Here is a 22,012-nt window from a genome sequence, read left to right on the forward strand (position 1 = left end):
CTTTTACTTCACATTTACTAATTAAATCAATAAATGACCTATACATGAGCAAATTCACAAACATCATAAAGAACTTACAGCCATGACTGAAGAGGAACAATTAAAAAGGAGAGGGACATACAGAAGCACTTGCTGTGAGATATGTGTGGATGTGCACACATTTAATGTAATGACCTTAGATGAACAACCACAAGCAAAACAAATAACTTTAGATAAACATAACATTTGATAAAGAGAAAAATTAGGGAAAATGAGGCCAAGGCAGATGAGAAAACAACACAAAAGTAACGTAACACATTACTTTCCATCAAAAGTTACCATATTATTAATATTGAAATCTAATTTAGTAATTAGTTACACCTACTCCAAAAAGTAATTTAATTACTGTAACTAGTACCGCCCAACACTGGTTAATATGTTTCTCCGAATAAGCTTTTGGCAATTTTGTATTTTTTTACAGTCATTCCACTAAAGCAAGTTGGAATTCATTTGAATAAGGTCAAACAGAGAGAGAGAGAAGGCAGTGGGATTAGATTTATGGTGATGTCACGAGGTTACTCACATCAATGAAGTCACTAGGCGCGTTCGACTTCAAGCAGCGCTGCACAGAGTGATCTCTGTATGACATCAAAGTACCGCGAGAGCGATTCGAATGCATTGGATCCGTGTGCTCTCTTATCGCTCTCGCGGTACTTTGATGTTATACAGTGATCATTCTGTGCAGCGCCTAGCCTAGTCTAGTGTAATAAAAGAGGAGATGTTGATAACTCTGTGCAGCCAATAGGTGGCGCTGCACGATGTAAACAGGGGTTTATCGACCGTAATCTCCATTTTGAATGTTTTTGTGGTTTAGGGTTTTATGGCACGCCTCCTTTCTCATGGCTGGAAACGAGTAAATTGCATGGATTACACAGACGGTGTTATGAATCCGGACTAAAAAAACGGACGATATCCGAGTTGCGGGGTTTTCTTGTGAAGCGACCGGAGGCTTTCGCTACTACTGCTTCTGTTGTTGTTGCTAATCGCTAACAGCGCAACGTCTAAACAAAACAATGCCAAATGATGCAACAAATCAAAACGGGAACTTATATATCAACAGGTACGTACGTTATTTCGACCTTCAAACCATTTTTTTGTTTCGTGTTAACTGCTCACCCGAGTACGTTACAAATATTGGCGTTGATATCGTAAAAACACAATCGGATACTTTCGTCCACTGAACTCGTTTTTTTTTTTTTTTTCACTGTTTGTCGTTGAATCATGTGTGCTGTGTTGTTGTTTCGTAGGTGTTACGCGTTATTTACGGTTTTATAATCTAAACGTGTAATGATTTTCTCGTATGTTTGCTGCGGATTAGCATTAGCAGTAGCGACTAGGCCTCAGTGCGTGTGTCCGATCCGGGAGCTCGCCAGAGCCAGATTTGCGATTTTTATCCGTTTATTTAAATAATAATCGAGGGACATTAGAAGGAGTATATCATCATGGATTAAGCTGCAGCTTTTGGACAAAATAGAGTTGGTGGCGTTAAAAATTAAGCCATTTTTATGAGGCATTCAACTTCAGTCAAGAGTGCGCATGTGATTGAGTGAGTGAGTGACATGTTTAGATAACGGACTTTTGTTATTTTAACACATTAAAATATAGATAACACATCTAAACGCATAATAAAAACTTATAAATCGTACTTGTATACAATAAAATTTTATGTGTATGCAAAACCGTTAATAAATCCTACAAAATACCATAGTTTCAGTAAAGCAAAATCAATTACTATTGAATCTAACGTTACATTAATTATTATAAAAAGCTTAGTTTTTTTTAATTGATCCCTTTTTATAGCTGTTATTGATGCTAATACTTATTTACCAGTTGTTTGTTTACAACACATCACAATAAGGACCATTAGTTAATAGTAATTAATCATAGTAGTTAACATGAACTAAACGTACAAATACTTCAACAGCATATATATATGCTGAATCTTTTATTTTGGAGGTAGGGTCAACATATATAAAGCCCAAACAAAATTGCACTAAAAATGCATGTGTGTATATATATATATATATATATGCATTTTTGTGTTGCAATTTTGTTTGTTTACTCAAATAATGTTTCGTTTTCACCTTACCTACAGTAAACTAGGTTTCTCAGGCATGTTGTTGATGGTGTTTCAGAAACTATAATTGTTTTGTTCTGTTTTACCACAGCAATGCAAGATGGATCAAGGAGGACTGAAGACCGGCGCCAAGAGAGATGATCATCTGAAGACGTTGGATTACAGCAACAGCCCAGTCGAGGGAATTTTTCGAAGCGGACTCCAAAGCGTCATGTCTGTCGCCCCCACCTCACTGGTTCCTCCACCCAATCCGCTGATGCAGCCGGCTTCTGGGGATCTTCCCAATGGCATGAGCAACTCGCCTACTTTTGAGGAGCACTCCACTTCCGTGTCCTCCACCTTTGGCATCTTTGAGGAAGATACAGAGCTCAAAATGGGTGGGAAGGAGCAGAGACCCCATCAACACCAAACCCTGGGAGCTTTCACTTTGGGAGACAGCTTCTCAAGTCTGGAGGCCAGCATCGCAGACCTCAACAACACCTCCCCTTCAGCGGACTCCCTGATTGGTGGATTCGACGCCAATCTCTTTCCTATAAAAACAGAGTTTTCTCCATTGGATAAAGGCGATATGGACCTTGAGAATGATTCCTTTGGGCCTATTGGGAAAGATGTTGATGTTGGCAATCATAAGCTCTTTAGTGACAACACTCTGGACCTCCTGCAGGACTTCGAGTTGGACGGATCACCCTCTGATTTCTATGTGGAGGATGACGCGTTCCTCTCCACCATAGGTGACGATGCTCTGCTCGGAGACATGCCGACAAATACGGAGAGTGATTTGAAAGCCGGAGTCTCGATGAGCAATGGCACGACCAGCACCATTTCCAGTTCCTCCAGCATCAACACGGTCACCGCCAGCATCAGTTTGCCCACCGTGAAGGTGGAGAAGGACTCTATAATCCAGCTGTGCACTCCTGGGGTCATCAAACAGGAGAACAACGGTGGGACTAACTACTGTCAGGGGAGTCTGCACAGCACACCTATTAACATTTGCGGAGTCACCACTTCAAGTGGACAGAGCTTCCTATTTGGCACCGGCCCATCCACAGCTGCTGTCAGTCAGAAGAAAGATCAGAAGTCTGTCTTTAACATGTTCACCCCTGTGACCTCTACAGAAGAGAGTTGGGGCCGGGGCCAGGGCTTTGGGAATGCTAGTGAAATGCAGCAGAGGGCCAGCGAATGCTTTTCCAAAAACTACGCAAGCCCCTATGCCAGGTGAGCAGTGGTGGTCTGTGATTTTGTTCCTACAGCCTAGGCCTGGAAGAGTCAGGGAATTACTTATCTTTAGAATTTTTCGGGAAAACCATAGTAATGTTTGCATTGGTTATAAATCTTTTTTTGTTGTTGTGTTAAGATCTAAAACACCTTTCAATGGCATTTCAGTTAAATTTTTTTTTTTTTTCAGTTTCATTTTTTGAATTCAGGTAATCACTTTCAAAACTCATTCATTGGTCAAAAGCTTGGCAGTGTTATAATAGTTTTTATTAATGTTTTAAGATAGATACATTTTCAGTTTTTTTTTTCATTTTATTGTAATGTTTTAGTCCTTGTGCTTTCATAATTTAAATTATTTTTAATAAAAAAATAAAAAAAACAGATATTACCTTTTTTTTTAGTTTAAGTATTTTTTAATCTCAGTTTTAGCTTTTATTTAATTATTTTCAGTTAGTAGCATAATTTTAGTGCTTCCGCTTAAACCAATTTCCGTTTTTCATTTATATTTTATTTTATTGCAGCTTTATTCCAATAAATATAAATGTTTTTAATAGATTTCAGCTGTAGCTGTTAGTAAAAATAGTAATAATAAAGTGTGGGGACTGTTTTAGCATGGCTATCTCAGAAATAAATCAGATTTTTGCAGTTGTGGCACAAAAATATATTTATTAAAGAGAAAAAGAGTTAAAATTTCAAGGCATGTCTGTTCTGGGAACAATCATGCCATGCATTTCCTCCAGTAAGGAACAGCCAGGAAATTAAGTTCAGATCAGACGAAATCAGTTTTAAATAAGTCTAAAAATGACTGTGCTGCACCATTATGGATATTTGACACTTTTACCCACAGAATTCAACTAGTTAAAGATTCAGTAATGTCTGTGATCTTGCCTGAACCTTCAGACGGTAACGCTCCATTTTCCTCTTCACATTCATGCCCCATCATGTTTTACTGCTATCTCTCTTCACCTATTTGCAAACCCTGACTTGTGTGAGCAGAAATCGTATAAAAATGTGCTGAAAGACAGCAAGACAGACAGTAAGGCAGAATTTCTGTGGAAGTAATCGGTTAATGTGCTTCTTTTGTTACTTTAAAAACGCTCTTGTGTTTACTGTAAGTCTGAAGAAGCCTGTACTTATGTACTTATGAGTTATGTAAGTGACAAACATACGGTATCTGATCAGCTCGACCCGAAACCTGCTTTTCCAAAACTGCTACGGTTTGATGGATTGTTAATGTCATGTCAAGCATACAGGCTTTGAGGAAGTGTCTGCATATTTGTCATTTAAACGGGCCACTGGCGACTCACGCACCTTAACCAGCTTTTGCTCGATGCTTAAAATAAACACAAGATATGTTTTCTAATGTCAGAGTCGTTGAGTTCAGATCAGATGGCAGTGTCCTCACTTCTTGTTTCAGGAATTAGAGCACAGATAACATTATGCAATCTTACTCAAAGTCAACAAGAAATTGAAATCAGCCGTGTTTACCTGGTCTTTTTATGATTATTTCTTGAGTGCATGCCATCATGGAAACTTAAGTTGTTATGTTCAATTCAATTCAAGTTTATTTGTATAACGCTTTTTACAATACAAATCATTACAAAGCAACTTTACGGAAAATTACGAATATTCAAACTAAATCAATCTCCTTGTAATTTTTCATCAATATATATATAAACTGTCTCTGCGTCTGAAATGACATGCTACTACTGTTTAATGTTAACCAGTAGTCAATATATATATATATTGCACAACAACATTAATCAATTTCATGCTTGATCATATTTTATAGTTAGCTATTTGGAAATGACAGTGCTTAACATTTAACCAGTTCTTTTTCATCAGTAGACTATTATTTGTGATCTTGTTACTTATTACAAGAAAATATAATTGTCTATTTTAATTAACCTAAACCTTTCATTTTTAAAGACTAAAACAAAAGATAGATTCATTGTTATTCTTAATTAAAAAGCACAACAACAATAAAACCACAATATGACGCAGACAAACTAACTTTTATTAACAAAATTGAATGAGATGAGGCATTGTATACACCACATGCTGTATTATATAGCTACTGACTAATAAATTACTAAATGTTTAGCAAACATTGAGGAATAAAATAAAATAACAAGCTTTTTAAAACAAAAATAAAAGTAAAACTAAACTTTAATGTCGGATAACATTAATGAATGCTTACAGAAGTGTCCAGTCCAGTGTTGTTATTGTTAACCGAAACTATAAATAAATATATATGTGTGTGTGTGTGTGTGTGTAATAATAATGACTAAAGCACATAAATAAATTACTAAAACTTAATCTAGACTTAAAATGAAAACTGAAATTAAAAAGCCCCTTTCACATAGAGATTTTGGAAAATACACCGATAATGTGCCCTGTAATTTGTCCCGGGATCATTTGATTTTGGTTCACACACATCCCGTAAAGACACGTGACATTACCATGTGTTACTAGGTCCCCATTCTGGGACGGTTCCCGGGATCAGTTTTCCAGAATCAATGTGCTGTGTCAAAGCGGCTTCAGAATGAAAGCACATTAATCAAATATTAATAAGTACCATAATAGTATATAAATAACACTGGCTCAATCCTGCTCCACTTTCACAACTGGAAAGCCAGTTTAGCTCCAACACACCTGCTAAGAAGTTTCTAGTGATCCTGAATTACACCTTGATTAGCTGGTTCAGGTGTTTAATTAAAGGAGCTAAAATCTTTTGGAAGTGACTCTTATGGAGGAAGGTTAAACAAAAACTGCAAATAACTTGAGCTTCGTAAAATAGATGTTAAGATGTTTACCTCTCAAGGGTGATCTTGACCTTCAACCTTTTGGTCAAAAAACTTCCTTAAAAAGTTGTGTGACCACATCTGGCTCCATTCCTACAATCCTATCAGTTCCCGATGGATAAAACCATTTTTTTGTCTCATTGTACATCCTGTTTTACTCCGATATTTGTCAAACGGAATTAAAATAGATGCGGTTTCATCTTGGCTATAAACAATGTTTATCTGCCAAATACATCACAGGGTACTGACTGAAAATCTGGCCTACTACATAGTCAGATGTTTTATGGGAAACAGCAATAACTTGAAAGTGCACCATAAAATCATCTAAATAGCTGGTGGTTGTGGATAGAAAAGCAGTCAGTTTGTGGTTCAGTCACTGAGAACAGGAACAGATGGTGAAAAACAAGAGAGGTTTCATCTTTAATATACATTTGGGCTCAATTATCAGGCCTTTGTGGTCTGCAGGTTTTGAGTGGAAGTCAGGGTTATTCGTGACAGCGTCTCAACCTGTGGGACATTTAGTGGCTTGCATCCAGCTTAGATGCATCTCGCTGTCTTTGTCGTGTGCATGCTATGCAGGAAAAATGGTTGGTATCGTGTCAGTGCTGCACCGTTTCTCACGCAAACATGAAATCGGTTCACACCCCTTTTGCTTTGCTGCATGCTTTTTTACATTTCTTTTTATTTTTTATCTCCACTCCTGTGTGACTCTGTCCTTAATGAATGAAGATTTAATTGAGCCAAACCCTTTTAATTAGAAGTGACTCAGAAATTCTTCCTGAAAGCTTTGCTCGGCTTTATATGACTCAACCAACATGGACCGCTCTTAGACAGCTGTGAATAAGTAGCTTGTTTTCTCTCTCTCCTCTCCTCCCTCTAGCAATCACCAACCCAATATTTTTAACTCTGCATAACCAGTCCCACAATGAGGACCTTTGGACTAGCGAAATATAGGTTTTCTAAAAAAAGAAAAAAAAGCCCTGAGGCTGATCTTTGAAATGTATGGAGACTGTCACGCTGTTCTGCAAACACTGTATACATGGTTTATACAAAAACAGACGGCATTTATTTAAAGCAGAAAAGCAGCTCTGTTACTACAATGCAAACACGCAGTTGCTTTTATTTGCATTGGCCGAATGACACTTGTAGCTGGACATATAAACTCCATTCCAAATGCCAAACATAGAGACGCTCCAGATGCCATTGGAAAATAACACACTCCGTATTTTACAAAGTGTTTTTTTTTTTTACCCACAGCATTGATTGTGTTTGGTCTTTAAATTAGTAATTGAAATAAATCCCTTTTTAATAGTATGATTGATCATGTTGAATTTCACTACCATTCAAAAGTTTAAGGACACATAAAAATGATCAAAAATTACAAGGCTCTTACATTGTTGGAAATAAAAAAAGGTAATGCTCTTAAAGCTGTAATGTGATGTACAGTATATGTAATACTGGTCAGTAGTTTCTCCTTTCACATTAAATAACTTAATACATAAATTAATGCCAATTTTATTAGTTATTAAAAAGTATACAAATTTATCTTTTCAGTCCTGAATGCTGTGCAAAAATACAATATGTGACCATTGAGCACAAAACCAATCTGAAGGGTCTGGGGTATATTTGTAGCAATAGCCAAAAATACACATTGTATGGGTCAAAATTATCAGTTTTTCTTTTATGTTAAAAATCGTTAGGGATATTGAGTGAAGATCATGTTCCATGAAGATATTTAGTAAATTTCCTACCATAAATATATCAACTTAATTTTTGATTAATTATATGCATTAAGAACTTAATTTGGACAACTTTTAAAGGCAATTTTCTCAGTATTTAGAATTTTATTATTTTTTTATTTTTTTGCACCTTCAGATTCCAGATTTTCAAATAGTTGAATTTCGGCCAAATATTGTCCCTGTCCTTAAAAACCATACATCAATGGAAATCTTATTTATTCTGTTTTCAGATGGTGTATAAATCTCAGTGTTGAAAATTTGACACTTAAGGCTGATTTTGTGGTCCACGGTCACATATAGTAACCGCTTTGACTGATTTCTGTTATCAAAATCCAACTTGGTAGACCTCTACACTAGAAGCTATTTCAGCTACTGGGAAGCTGTTTCACACCATCTCGGCGTTAAGAATATCAGATCAGTTAGTCATCGTGTATATTTGACAAAACAGACAACCTGTGTTTAACAACAGCCATTAAAGAGGGCAGTCTCTCTCTCGCTCTCGCCCTCTGTTTCTTTTACTTCCTTCTTTCTCTCACTTTCTCACTATCTCACAGTCTTGGTTCGGTTCCTGTAGAGCAAAAATCTTGACAGTCAGCAGAAGTAGATAATGGATGTAAATCACCTCTGCTTTAGCACACGGAGATCAAGCTGCCTGAAATGGTATGAGTGCCATTGGTTTGACCTACTTTCCCATCTGGGCCGAGCAGAGATTATCCCATGTGTATACACTGCAGGCTGGCGGCGCGACACAACACAACTAAAACACCTCAGTCGTAACTAATAATGCAGTCTGAGTCCTGGAGGACAAATCATATTATGATCAACGAATAAGGCACTTTGGGCCAGATTTACTAAACAGAGCAAATTAGCGTGAGAGCGCAATTCCCACAAAGTGCTAAAGGGAGTGGAATTTTCCGTGGCTGATTTACAAACAATAAACTAATGAAAACGCATCATTTCCATAATAATCAACAAAATATACCAAGTGCAACGCAAATTAGCGTCTGTTTTATTTTTGTGCATTAAATAATGGTGCAAATACCAGTAATTTGATGAGCACAAACATTAGTAAAACATGTTGCACGATTCAAAGTCAATTGTGTACAGTTGTTTCCAGGGACACCTCTGTATCTCTGCCTTTCCAAAGTCGCCATCTACTGGCAGAGAATAAATGTGCCTGTCTGCTGTTTTTGTTCAGACCAATGTGAAAATGTATTTTTTAAGCAGCAAACACACAGTTGTAATTGTGAACCATTGGATGGCTAATATGCCCTCAAATAAAAATCTAAAGGCAGTAAAATGTATTAATGCTTTAAATTAATATAATGATATTCTTGACTCTAAAAATGTCTTTTTTTAATTTTTATTCTGCACTATGGTGTGTGATTCACATCTAAAGATTTCTTATGCATCTCACAACATGCAGGAGTAGCCTATGTAGTGTATGAAAGTCTGTGTGCATTTGTGTAAAACAACAAACGTTTGATTAATATCCTTAATCATCTGTAACGCACTAATGATTGCTGTCTGAACCTTGTGACTTTCCATCGAGAAGAATGCAGATAATGTTACTGTATTTCGGGTTGAGCAAACCCGTGTGGTTAGACTGGTTGGAAAGTAAATGTGACCCACATTTTCCTTTTTTTTTTTACAATCATGGTGAGTCATCTGTGAGTCAAAAAGGAAAGAAAGAGCTTCTAGTGTTTTGAATTCATGGAACAATTTATAGTTTTAAGAATTGTTGTGTAAAATGCATTGTGTTTGTACTTGCGGCCTGATTTAAGAGGATATGTCTTATGGCAAGACACAGAGATGGCATGCTCAACTTCCTCTTTCTGTTTTCATGTGTTTCTCCTCAGGGTAGGTGCTATTTCCTTTTTTTTTTTTTATTGCTGCTTTTGCTCTCCGATCCTGGGAGACTGAAGACTTCAGCCACGAATTAGACATTTCTTTCAAAAAGAGCCCACAACCTTTTGCAAAATGTCATTGTGCCTTTTAAGGTACAATGAAGCTATTAAAACAAATAGACTAATCTAGCATCTGACAACTAAAATGTGAGATTTTCAGCCCACTGTGATCAATAGATAGCAGATGGATGTGTAATGTGGAGGAAGTCACGTGCTTTTGTGGCTATCAAATGCAGTCTATAAATAAGTAAACAGAAGATGGATAGAGTGGGATTTTGGCCGCTGGTGTCTCTTCATTTTCGAACCCATATTCCTCTTCTTCGTTGCAAAGTCAGGCCGATTTATATTTAAAGTCAGCATGAGAAGAGAATTCATCCCATCTATTTTCTAAATGCATGTCATAGATATCATTTAAAAAAATTACCTCAAAAGTTTTATTTAAAATGCCATTTTTCTATTTATCATTTCCCCGTAGCAATCTATTTTTGGTTCTAGGGCTGAAACGGTTTGTTGAGATTATTAACGATGTTGACAATAAAAAAATTGTTGACAAATAATAATGTTTTTGAATAGTTGTTTGACCTCATGTGACAAAATGTCAGATATACGGACAGCAAATTATTTTCTTTCTTTTTTTCGTTAAGAGGTAAAAAATAAGTTCAAGCAACACTTTACTGTAGTGATGGGAGAAATGAACCATTTTGAAGCTTTGAATCAATTGCTTCGCAAATGATTCACTGTTTCGAAGCACTCTGTGTAAATGCAATGAAAAAAAAACGCTTTTACAAACCTAAAGCAAATGCTTTCTTGAGGTATTAAATGCAATCCAAATTATAAAATTAAATTAAAATAGTGTCTATATAGTATACATCTTTGAAATAGGCTGCTTATCATTAATTTGCAAGTGCTTGTTTTGTTTGTTTTACGAAAATCTTCTCTAAACAGGCCAGTTAGAGATCATTAACTACTACTCATCCTTTTAATTACACACGTCTCATTAAAAATGTCTACAAATTGATCGGACTGATCCGAGATCGTATAAAAACGCTGATTCATTTGTTCACCACAGCGAGGCAATCTCCATAAACTCGGATCACGGGTTCACAGAGATCGCCCGCTCCTAAGGCAAAACATTTATAACATTACAAACTTTTGGCATTTTTATACGCGCTCCAAACCACTGTTAAATGATTCCCAATGGTTTCAAAGCCTCATGAAGCAGTGTTTCGACAGCAGTCATCACTACTTTACTGTTAGCGATCATCCTGACGCTGATGAGATGAATGTGTAAGTATATGCTGCGTGCTTTCCTCTCAATGACAAAATAAACACAAATGAAATGACAGAGGTGGAAAAGCAGCAGTTAAGAAAGCATCTGATTGAAGATATGTGTGCACCAGCTCTGCAATCGGCACTAAAGTAAAGTTACGTCATGTTTATTTATAAGACACTTAAAGGAATAGACTTCTATAAAGCCATCAGCTTTACAATATTAAGCATGCAAAAACAGTGTTGCTTGCAGTTGGAATTACAACTTGATTTTCTGCTACAAGGCAGCTTTTTATGAGTATGCTTAGAATTTGAGCATTTTAACAATTTGCAAAAGTGGAATAATCGATCAGAGACTACTTATTAATCAGTTAATCATTCTAATAATCTTTGGTTTTAATCAATTTGATTTTGCAGTCCTTGTTACCCATTAGAGTCCTACATCTTCTCATCATTTCTGTTACAGGTTTGATAAAGCTGTTGTGTTTTCTGATGCATAATGCTCTCGCTTTTAATAGAGCAGGGCTCTTCTAATCTCAGGGCCACATTTGGCCTGCGGGTCAACAGTTGAAAAGCTCTGGAACAGACTAAGACTATTATTAAAATGTTTTCTAAGTAATAGAGATCGGGTTGAGCTTGAAAGGTATGACATGATGCTATTAAAACTTCAAGTGTGCATGCACAGGTTGCTTCTTTTACAGGTCTTTATAAACCAGATATTTTGTGGTTTTTGTTTTAAAGGGCAATAAAATGCATGCCGTGACAATAAGTGGTAGATGAGCGTGTACTTTTATGTATAATGCATAACCGTGTGTCTAGTAATATCCATAAAAATAACTACCACAAATGATAGGCATCTCATAAAATTATTTATTTGGAACTTGATGAACGCAGACCAAAAGATTATTGATAACGAAGCAATAAATCATGCATTCGAGCAAAAACAACTTCACATTTTTTGACATGTGAGTCTAAACACTAGTGTGAAGTAAAACCAATAATAAACCCATATCATCTGGATCTTGCTAGTTGTGATGCTTGTTTTGTGCCTAACAAGATCTGTCATGTTTAGACTTGTTTTTGCAACACGTCTCACTCCGTATTTTCACGCTACGCTGTTTCTTTGTTTCCCCCCACATGTGAATACAGTAAAGCAGTCCTGTCTGCTGATAGTCATGCAGATGTACTTACTTTATTACAAATGATACAGGAAAATCTCTACCAGTTGAATCATAGCTGTTTCCATGTACTTACAGCCTGCATAGTTTTCAGAAAATGAAGTTTAGACTGAAAATCTAAATGATTTGACAGCTATTTGTCTGACATTTGCTATCTGTTAGAGGGAAACTTATTCATGTTGTCTAAAGAGAATATGCAACTGTCCTCTGTTTCGCTCTGCTTCACTGGATGGATTTGCATGCATCTCATAGTATTTCTCTCATGCTGAATGCATGTGTAAGTGTTGCAAATGTGGCTCATTGTGGTGGTGGAGCCACGTTTAGGCCATCGTTCAGCCGTCGCCCCCTGGTGGCCATTCTCGCATCCTCTTCGTCATGTTACGTAATCATTGCATTGGCATAGGAGCGTGCTGAAACTTCTAATATTACTATGTTAGTATAAGAGCTGAGTTCTTTTATATTCCTGCTGAGCAATATTATTATTATTCAGAATCTTTAAATGGCATTGTTCCTGTTAGCTAATATACACGCATCCCTTTGTTTGTGTGTTTTCAGACCTGAAGAGCGCACGGCCACGACCTCAGCTGCGGGGAAGTCTGGCACACACAAAAGCTGTCTTGTGTGCTCTGATGATGCTTCAGGCTGCCATTACGGAGTCCTCACCTGCGGAAGCTGTAAAGTCTTCTTTAAGAGAGCAGTTGAAGGTAAGAAAGTTCTGACACATTTTGTACCCTGTTGAACATCTGGCGCAATGCATGTTTTTTGCTAAAAAAAAAACAAGTGTTTATTGGCCATTAGGTAAATTTAGAGACATGTCGTTCTAGTTTGACTTGACTTTTTCACTGCATCTAATCAAAATGCTTTTTATTCTGTGGGTGTTGAAATGCATCTGTGCCAGACAGAGGAAATGTATTCTGATAACATCACTCTAATGCAGACAGGTCACCTGAATAGAATTTTACAGCTAATTAAGTGTTTATTTTAAATGCATTTATTTTAACTATACAAACTAAGGCTCTGCATTTAAAAACTAGCAATGCAATTTGTTTCAGGACAGTTTTTGACATGTCTAAAACATCCTGTCTGATCCACACTATTCTCGATTCTCGTAGGGCAACACAATTACCTGTGCGCTGGACGGAACGATTGCATCATTGATAAAATCCGCCGGAAGAACTGCCCTGCCTGTCGTTACCGAAAATGCCTCATGGCAGGCATGAACCTAGATGGTAACATGCTGCACTTGTTACATAATTACAATCCTTAAATGTCAGTTATGTCAGTGTAACAAAACTTTAATTCAATCAAGGGAAATGCATATAGCTTGAAAACTGACTGTCGTAAACTTTGCTCATTCACCGCTTAGCTCGTAAAACCAAGAGAGGGAATCAATCCGGAAAGGTGATCCAGCAGCCGTCGGTTCCAGAGCACAGTCTTCCTCCGCTGCCTGAGCCCCGGGCACTGGTGCCCAAACCCATGCCCCAGGTGGTGCCCACCATGCTGTCACTGCTGAAGGCCATCGAGCCGGACACCATCTACGCCGGATACGACAGCACCATACCGGACACCTCCACCCGCATTATGACCACTCTGAACCGGCTGGGCGGCCGGCAGGTCATCTCCGCGGTCAAATGGGCCAAAGCTCTGCCAGGTACAACTAGAGACTAGGGATGTAGTGATGCACCGCAAGCTGATAAATGTATGAATATTAAAATAAATCGCGAGTCATTTGAGGCTGGAGGTTTATTTGAGTGTATCTCTGAGAGGAAACTGACCGTCTTCAGAAACGGTTAAATGTATTTTCATCTCGCCTTTGCATAATTCATATTAAAGCAGTGCTTATAAGCTGGAAACGATGCCATCGCTGCTGTTCCATAAGCGCCACCTGCTGTCAGAGAGTAAATTTACTTTTTAATTTCTTCTTGAAATTAAGCTGAAAGTGAAATAATAGAATCTAATTTAAATCAAAAACTGCTCATGCTGCATGTGTGCAACATCCTTTGTTTGGATCGTGATTCCAGTGCTTGTCTCTATTTTTAAATGGAAAGAGCGCATGCAAAGACTTAGGTTATATGAGGTGATTTATTTAATTTATATTATTTGATTTGGAATTTGTTTTAAAATTGTAATTTAGCCTTGCTATTTGAAATATTTCAATGTGCAGCATTTTGTCTGAGAAATAATAAAAGGACACCACTTCATTTATATCCAATTTTGTAAAAAAAAAAAACAAAGATTGTATTCAAAAAGCCATGTTGAAGATCTTCAGCCGCAGCTTGTACTAAAAACTCAATTTTGCTGTTTTTAGGGTTTAGGAACCTGCACCTGGATGATCAGATGACCCTCCTGCAATGCTCCTGGCTCTTCCTCATGTCCTTCGGACTGGGCTGGAGGTCATACCAGCAGTGTAATGGAAACATGCTGTGTTTCGCACCAGATCTAGTCATCAATGAGTATGTATCTCATTTAACATGCTGTTTGCTTTAATAATCTCTCTGGCAGTTTAAAGACGCTCTCACACCATGGAAACTATGATGATAACGATAACTGTAAAGGGTTAAATAATCATACTAATTCTATGAGAATTTTTGGGAATCACTTTCAGAACACTTTCTTTCTAGCTGATGAACTATAAACACAGGGACACTCAATCAAAATAAAGAAAAGCAGTAGACAACAAATCTGCAGCATGCACTCATTATAAACAGAACATTTAATGTCTGGTAAAAATGTGCTCACTCTCAGGCCATCCATGATGTAGATGAGTTTGTTTCTTCATCAGATTTGGAAAAAAATATAGCATTGCATCACTTGATCATCAATGGATGCTCTGCAGTGAATGGGTGCCGTCAGAGTAAGAGTCCAAACAGCTGATAAAAACACAAAAACTCCAGTCCATCAGTTAATGTCTTGAGAAAGACAAAAGCTGTGTGTTTGTAATAAATTCATCATTAAAGAATTTTAACTTTAAACCAATGCTTCTGGTACAAAATAGCAGTTCAGAATAATTTATTCTGACGGCACCCATTCACTGCAGAGGATCCATTTGCGAGAAAGTGAAGCAATGCTACATTTATCCAAATCTCTTCCAATCACCAAACAAACTCGTATCCGTCTCCGATGAAGTAAGAGTGAGCAGATTTTAATTTTTAGGAAAAATGTTGCTTTAGCTGCCCATAAAAGCCTAAATAAGAGTCTTGTGTGTCCGTCTGCAGAGAGAGGATGAGGTTGCCCTACATGAATGATCAGTGTGAACAGATGCTGAAGATCTCCAATGAGTTTGTGAGACTGCAAGTGTCCAACGAGGAGTACCTGTGCATGAAAGTCCTTCTGCTCCTGAGCACAGGTGACTTCTGTAGAAGACATTGATGCTTGAGGTTCCCTGAGAATCCAGATGAATTCATTTTTAAGAGGACTGTAACTAAACCTTTGTGTGTTGTTGTGCTTTCTCAGTGCCGAAGGATGGTCTGAAGAGCCAGTCAGTGTTTGATGAGCTACGGATGTCTTACATTAAAGAGCTGGGCAAGGCTATTGTGAAGAGAGAGGAGAACTCCAGCAAGAACTGGCAACGATTCTATCAGCTCACTAAGCTACTGGACTCCATGCATGATGTAAGGGCCTTTATCCTAAACAATGCTCTTGGAAAATGATGGCTTTGCTCCAAACCTTAGTGAGCTGTACTTGCTAAAGCGAGACTCAAATCAACAATTGATCCCAGTAGAGTTTTGTAGGTCCCTAAGCTAAAGACTCAGTACTCCAATAAGCATAAAACACATGGCACTAAGCTCACCATCAGTTGCATAAACAGGCTGTTTCTTACTAACTAGTTACTATAACTAGTACTTAACCCTAAGTAGTACTTTTTTATATATATAAATAATGCATTTAAATGATGCTGCAGACCTGCCAACATGTACGCATTTTTCGTACTCTGCACGCATTTTGACCCATAAGTACGCTTGAGTAGTACGCTTAAATAAGCACTTTATTCAGTAGAGATAATAAACATGAGGGAGTCTCTTATTATTTATTTATATACTTGTAATAGTTTTCATATAACGTATAAACATTTTACTAGTTAGACTTTTTCCAAACTATAATTCCTGACTAAATGTATAATCAAGTGAAACATTATGAAGTTTCAATAACAATATGCAATACTATACCATTCAAAAGCTTGATGTAAATAATATAAATGTAACAAGTAAATGTAACTGTAAGTACTCATAAAATTTCTTCAAGGTTGGCAGGTATGGATGCTGACTGCTGTGGCAGTTCACTAGATTTTAGATCAGATCAAATGTAAATGGGTCGTCTTTTTGTTGCATAAATTATTATTGTAGTTAAAAGACAAAAGACAGGCCTGATTTATTTATTTGTATGTTTTGAAAGAAGACTCCTTATGCACAACAAGGCTGCATTTATTTGATCAAGAATACAGTTATTATAATTGTAAAATATTTTCTAATGTAATTCCTTCCTGTGATGCACAGCTGTATTTACAGCATCATTACTGAAACTTACAGTCTTCAGTGTCACATGATCTTTCAGAAATCATTCTAATATGCAGATTTCCTGCTCGATGAACGTGCATTATTACGATCAATGTTAAAGCATTTGTGCTGCTTCATATTTGATGAATATGAATTTCTTTTATTTGAAACCTTAATTTATCGATTGATCAATTTAATGCATCCTTGCTGAATCAAATTAATTAATGTCACTGACCCTAAGCTTTTGAATGGCAGTGTGTGTTCTTTTTCCAAATGCATGAACTTCCTTTACTTTTAATGAAATGGAGAATATGTGCATAGCCTAACTTAGTCTCGCCCTATGTTTGGGGTTCACTCGAAAGATGTTTAATATCTCTTAACCCCTCTATGTCTCTTCAGATGGTGGGTGGACTCCTGAACTTCTGCTTCTACACCTTTGTGAATAAATCCCTCAGCGTGGAGTTTCCCGAAATGCTGGCGGAGATCATCAGCAACCAGTTACCAAAATTCAAAGCTGGGAGTGTCAAATCACTGCTCTTTCACCAGAAGTGACGGTCCTCCTCCCAGCAGCAGGACACGATGCCTTAAAAGTCCACCCCAGCGGGACAACAGAGGCGTGTGAGAGCGCTGAGAGCCAGGACCGTATGCAACCCAGCACACAACTCCAAGATTGACCACAGTAAAGTGGACTCGGAGGAAGAGACGGGTAACTAGAGGTTGTAAAAACCTAAAAAAAACGGCTGAACTGTTGATAGATTTCCCCATACATGTCGTCTCAGGTGTTAGTAGATGAAAGCTTATTGTCTAAGGTCTCTTATTAAGTAGAGTTCAACACGTCTCTTATTTTTGGAGCGGATGCAACACTTACAGTCCAGTAGGCGCAGATCATATAGTCAAAAGCGGAGTATCATACTTGGTAACTTCAGATGATAACACTTTGAAATAATCATGTCAATAATATGCAGAGATAATGGCTTCGGCTTGGTTTGAAAATGAAATGCATTTTGTATGACACCATATCTATATTGTTTTAAAACAACTCATTAACAGTTACATATATATATATATATACAGAAAAAGGGAAAATATGTGCCTTTTTATTTTTAGCTTTACTCTTAGCCGTTTTCTTGACTCGTTTACAACCAGACATCCAGAACTACTACTTCATAGTCGATTGTACTTTTATACCCACATGCACTTGTAATTTCAAAAAACAGCGCTTTTTATTTTATTTTAGCCAGCTTTGTAATCATTAGTGTGATCTTTAAAAAAAAAAAAGTGATCCTTATCGACGAGTCCGTCGATTATTTACGCTAATATCAGTAGAGAAATGCAAATCGAGCACTTTCACTCCTTGTAAATACTTTAAAGGGGCTGGTTTAGATTTGCTTTGCAGAAAAAGTGTATTTGTGTTTAAAAAAAAGCCATTTATTAATTATGAAATCCTCCTGTTAATTCATATAGGAATTATGCAATGTGAAACATGTCTGTTTTTTTGTTTTATGTTTGTCGTCTTTGTTCCTTGGCTTACATAGTAATGCCACAGTATACAACCAAAACAATGAATGCAGATTACATTTCCTATAACGTTCTGGATTCATACAAACATGATTTTAATTGTAAGATACAGTACAATCACACTTAGCGACACCAAACATCAACTCAGGCCCACTACATTTATATTTTGCAGTACTTTTCAAACTCTAGATCATGTAAAACAGTGTTTGTTTTTTTATCAGGTCCACACTAATCCATATTAAACTAGCATTGATCTGTCTTGGTTAAAACGGTCAAAATGTGGTGCAGGAGCAGGGTTTTAACTCTCTGGGAATTTCTACTCACCAGTATTGTTGCGATGTTTCATTTCTGTGCCAAACATATATTGCTTTCAGTTTGTACAAACTAAAACTGTGCTCGTCTTAACAGTTGTCAAAGGTGTATCTGTTCAAGAGAGGGAAAAACAGAAGATAATTATATTTTACATTTTTCTTCTGTGGAAGCTTAATGCATCTTGTTTAATACACAAATAAAAATCTGATGATATCTCGATTCTTAGCATTGCATTGATTTAGCGAACAACACTCATTTTCAAACTATAATCCATATATGAGCAGCACTTTTCACTTTGCTCTTCCGATTCCTAAAGATATATATGATATAAATAAACAGATGTATTTACATGCACTTTTGCAACATGTCTAATAAAATGTTCTCTTAAACCCTGTGTGTCAGGAGTGGCTTGTCATGTTATCAGAAGTCAAATGCATGGAAAGGATGGGGTGGAAATTGACATTATCTCAGCTTTAGTGTCATCTCGTTTCAATGGAGCAAAAAAAAAAAAAAAAAAGTGTTAAACGGGTTTTTCCTTTAAATGTTAATGAGCTCTTCTGACTCCGCCCCTCTCTTCCAACCTCTTCGAGAGACTACTTTAGTAAATTCATTTTGAAACTTGCTAAGTAGTACATTATTAGGAAAAGCCATTTGCAATGATTCATTAAAACCCTTTACACTCACCTCTTCTGGAGTTAAAGCTGGACCAACGAATGATTCGCTCGAAGATGAAGACGTATTTCGATTGGGGGCACATTCACTTCAACATAATCCACTGTGTCTTCAGCGGCTCATATGTTGGGAGTAAATGATTATTGCTATGTTTCATTATTACATCCAACAACAAAACTCCTCAGTCGTTTAGGAGACATTCTTGTCTACATCTGCTCCTGTGGTGAAACAATGGACCAGGGTTGCCAGGTTTTCATAAGAAAGTGTTAGTGACGTGACATTCAGCCAAGTATGGTGACCCATACTCAGAATTTGTGCTCTGCATGTAACCCATCCAAATTACACACACACATATACAGAGCAGGGAAGTCGTGGCCTAATGGTTAGAGAGTCAGACTCCCAATCGAAAGGTTGTGAGTTCGAGTCCCCGGGCTGGCAGGAATTGTGGGTGGTGGGAGTGCATGTACAGTTCTCTCTCCACCTTCAATACCACGACTTATTAGGTGAATAAGTCGAACCCCCAACTGCTCCCTGGGCACAGCAGCATAACACACACACACCACACACACACACACACACTGTGAACACACACCCACAGCAGTGGGCAGCCATTTATGCTGCGGCGCCCGGGGAGCAGTTTGGGGTTCGATGCCTTGCTCAAGGGCACCTAAGTCATGGTATTGAAGGTAGAGAGAGAACTGTACAAGCACTCCCCCAACTACAACTCCTGTCCGGCCCGAGAATCGAACTCGCAACCCTCGATTGTGAGTCCGATTCTCTAACCATTAGGCCACGACTTCCCACAGTAGAATGAAGTAACCCATTCCATGGGAAAACCGCAGACTTGGCAACACTGTGGTAGACTGAAGACCGCTCACTAAGGACGCGTCTAAGGTAAGACACAAGCCTGTGCTGAAATGCTACTGTCAATCAAACTATTGTGGGAGGGGCCTGTTTTCATGATGTCACAGACCAGCATCGGAGATCGGCTCAATTTGAGAAAGGTCAAGATTTTAGTCGATTAAAAAAAAATATAATAATAACACTGGGTGGACTTGAATACTTAGAATTAAATCTGGATATATGGAATTTAGAGCAGGCTCAGCGTTGACCTCCTGATAACGTGATTGGACTAATTGTGAGAAGCAAGTGTGCAGGAGCATGTGCTGGAGATGTACTTATCACAGGAGCGTTTTTTACTGACGAGATGTGCATGAATATCGCACTAAGATTTTTGCACAGCCCTAACATCTAGTTAAAGCTAAACAGCATTGCCCTTTGAGTAATAAGTTAGAGAAACTGTAAAAAAGCACAACTTAAATAATAAAATCACTTACCGGTTGTGTCCATAAACAACGCCTTCTCCAGACAAAGAGGGAACTGCTCCATCTTTCAGGATAATCTTTGTGGGAATGAGCATTAAACTGATTGAGATTGAGGAAGCCGTCCTCAGCAAAATGGTCTGCACATAGTTTTAACAGTGGATTAATACATTTTCGGGAACCGAGTTAAACATAAATTGTAACCATTAATCTCAAAGTACAGCGTTCCTGGGAAACACACAAAAAAAGGTGATTGGACTCCGAGATGAAAATAACAGCATTTCAAACGACATGGCGACCAACACAAACAGCTCTTCCTTCTTCTCCGTCGGAGCGCAACAAGACCACGCCCCCTTTTTTGTGAATTAATGTGGGCGGAGGTTAGTCAAAAAACTGTTTTAGTGATGTCATTACTGCAGGAACTAGAGGGGTGTAGTCCATACGGGTCATTCGTTGTAGGCGAATTCTGTTAAATAAAATATCTCGCTTGGCATTGAACTTTGAGCTTTAGATTTTAAAGATATTATTTATACTCTAACACAACAACATTACAAACACTAAAGTTTAAAACATGGATCATGAAGAAGGCGACCTTTAAATCTTCCGAAACACAAACCGTTAGTGCTAGTGTATAATAATGACAAATGCACGAGTGATCTGTGGTGTTGCCATAGATGTTACATTTATTAAAAGTTACAGGACAAGTGTAAAACATACAAATCACAAACACATCGTGAAACACTATCCCACACTGAAGCCTTCAATACAAATAAAAAACGAAGAAGATCAATGAACCATCTACTGCTACATTTGGCATCATAAGATATTCTGTAACTCATACTGATTGATTAAGCGCATTACATAACCAGATGTGCTTTAATTCGGAACCATATATTGAACTGCTATCAGTCTAAGATAATCTATTATACAATAAGTCTATTTTGGTCCATTTTGTGACAGTAACTTAAAACAAGCAGACATATTCTTGAATAAACGTTGCCTTCATATATATTTTGGCTTTACAAGGATCTTATTCTTTTTTATATCTTGAAAGTGCATGTATTATAACATTATTTATATCTCTCTTCTCGTATACTGTATATACATACTCTTGTTCTAGCTCACTAGGTTTACTCAAAGTAATTTATTTACAACCTTGCCACAAATTAAGAGAAAACCCAAAGAAACAAACGGTGACTGGGAATTTTACAGAAGCTGATTATTGATGAAGCACATGCAAATGTAAGTAGTTTTTAACTGCATAATGAATGTTATACTGTACGACTGAATTAAGCACTGATTAATGGTTGGAGGAACTGGAAAGCTTTAAAAGTAAAAAATGCAATGTAATTAGTTGCATTATGCAAACAACAAGGGCGTCTGAAGCAGACGTGTTCTTTGCACTTTTGTTGTTTATGTCCTGAAGATCAAAAAAAAAGCTGTAGGCGTTTCTCTTTTATTTTCCGT

General features: G+C 37.4%; 2 protein-coding genes across 2 annotated transcripts in view; one reads left to right on the forward strand and one right to left on the reverse strand.

Annotated features, from left to right (window-relative positions):
- The first annotated feature begins 791 nt into the window (after positions 1–791).
- Positions 792–18,940, forward strand: LOC113057847 (glucocorticoid receptor-like). The gene is made up of 9 exons (XM_026225390.1): positions 792–1,099; positions 2,208–3,331; positions 12,784–12,932; positions 13,341–13,457; positions 13,595–13,879; positions 14,537–14,681; positions 15,444–15,574; positions 15,682–15,839; positions 17,121–18,940. Exons 2-9 carry the CDS (start codon positions 2,217–2,219, stop codon positions 17,271–17,273), a joined length of 2,253 nt encoding a protein of 750 aa, XP_026081175.1. The 5' UTR covers positions 792–1,099; positions 2,208–2,216; the 3' UTR covers positions 17,274–18,940.
- A 2,894-nt stretch (positions 18,941–21,834) lies between these two features.
- Positions 21,835–22,012, reverse strand: part of LOC113058026 (NEDD4 family-interacting protein 1-like) — an 11,936-nt gene continuing 11,758 nt past the window's right edge. Inside the window, exon 8 of the mRNA XM_026225692.1 lies at positions 21,835–21,965. Coding sequence (XP_026081477.1) covers positions 21,835–21,965 — 131 coding nt within the window. The remainder of the gene's footprint in view (positions 21,966–22,012) is intronic.

Source organism: Carassius auratus, chromosome 39 (genome assembly GCF_003368295.1).
Source record: "Carassius auratus strain Wakin chromosome 39, ASM336829v1, whole genome shotgun sequence".
NCBI lineage: Eukaryota > Metazoa > Chordata > Actinopteri > Cypriniformes > Cyprinidae > Carassius > Carassius auratus.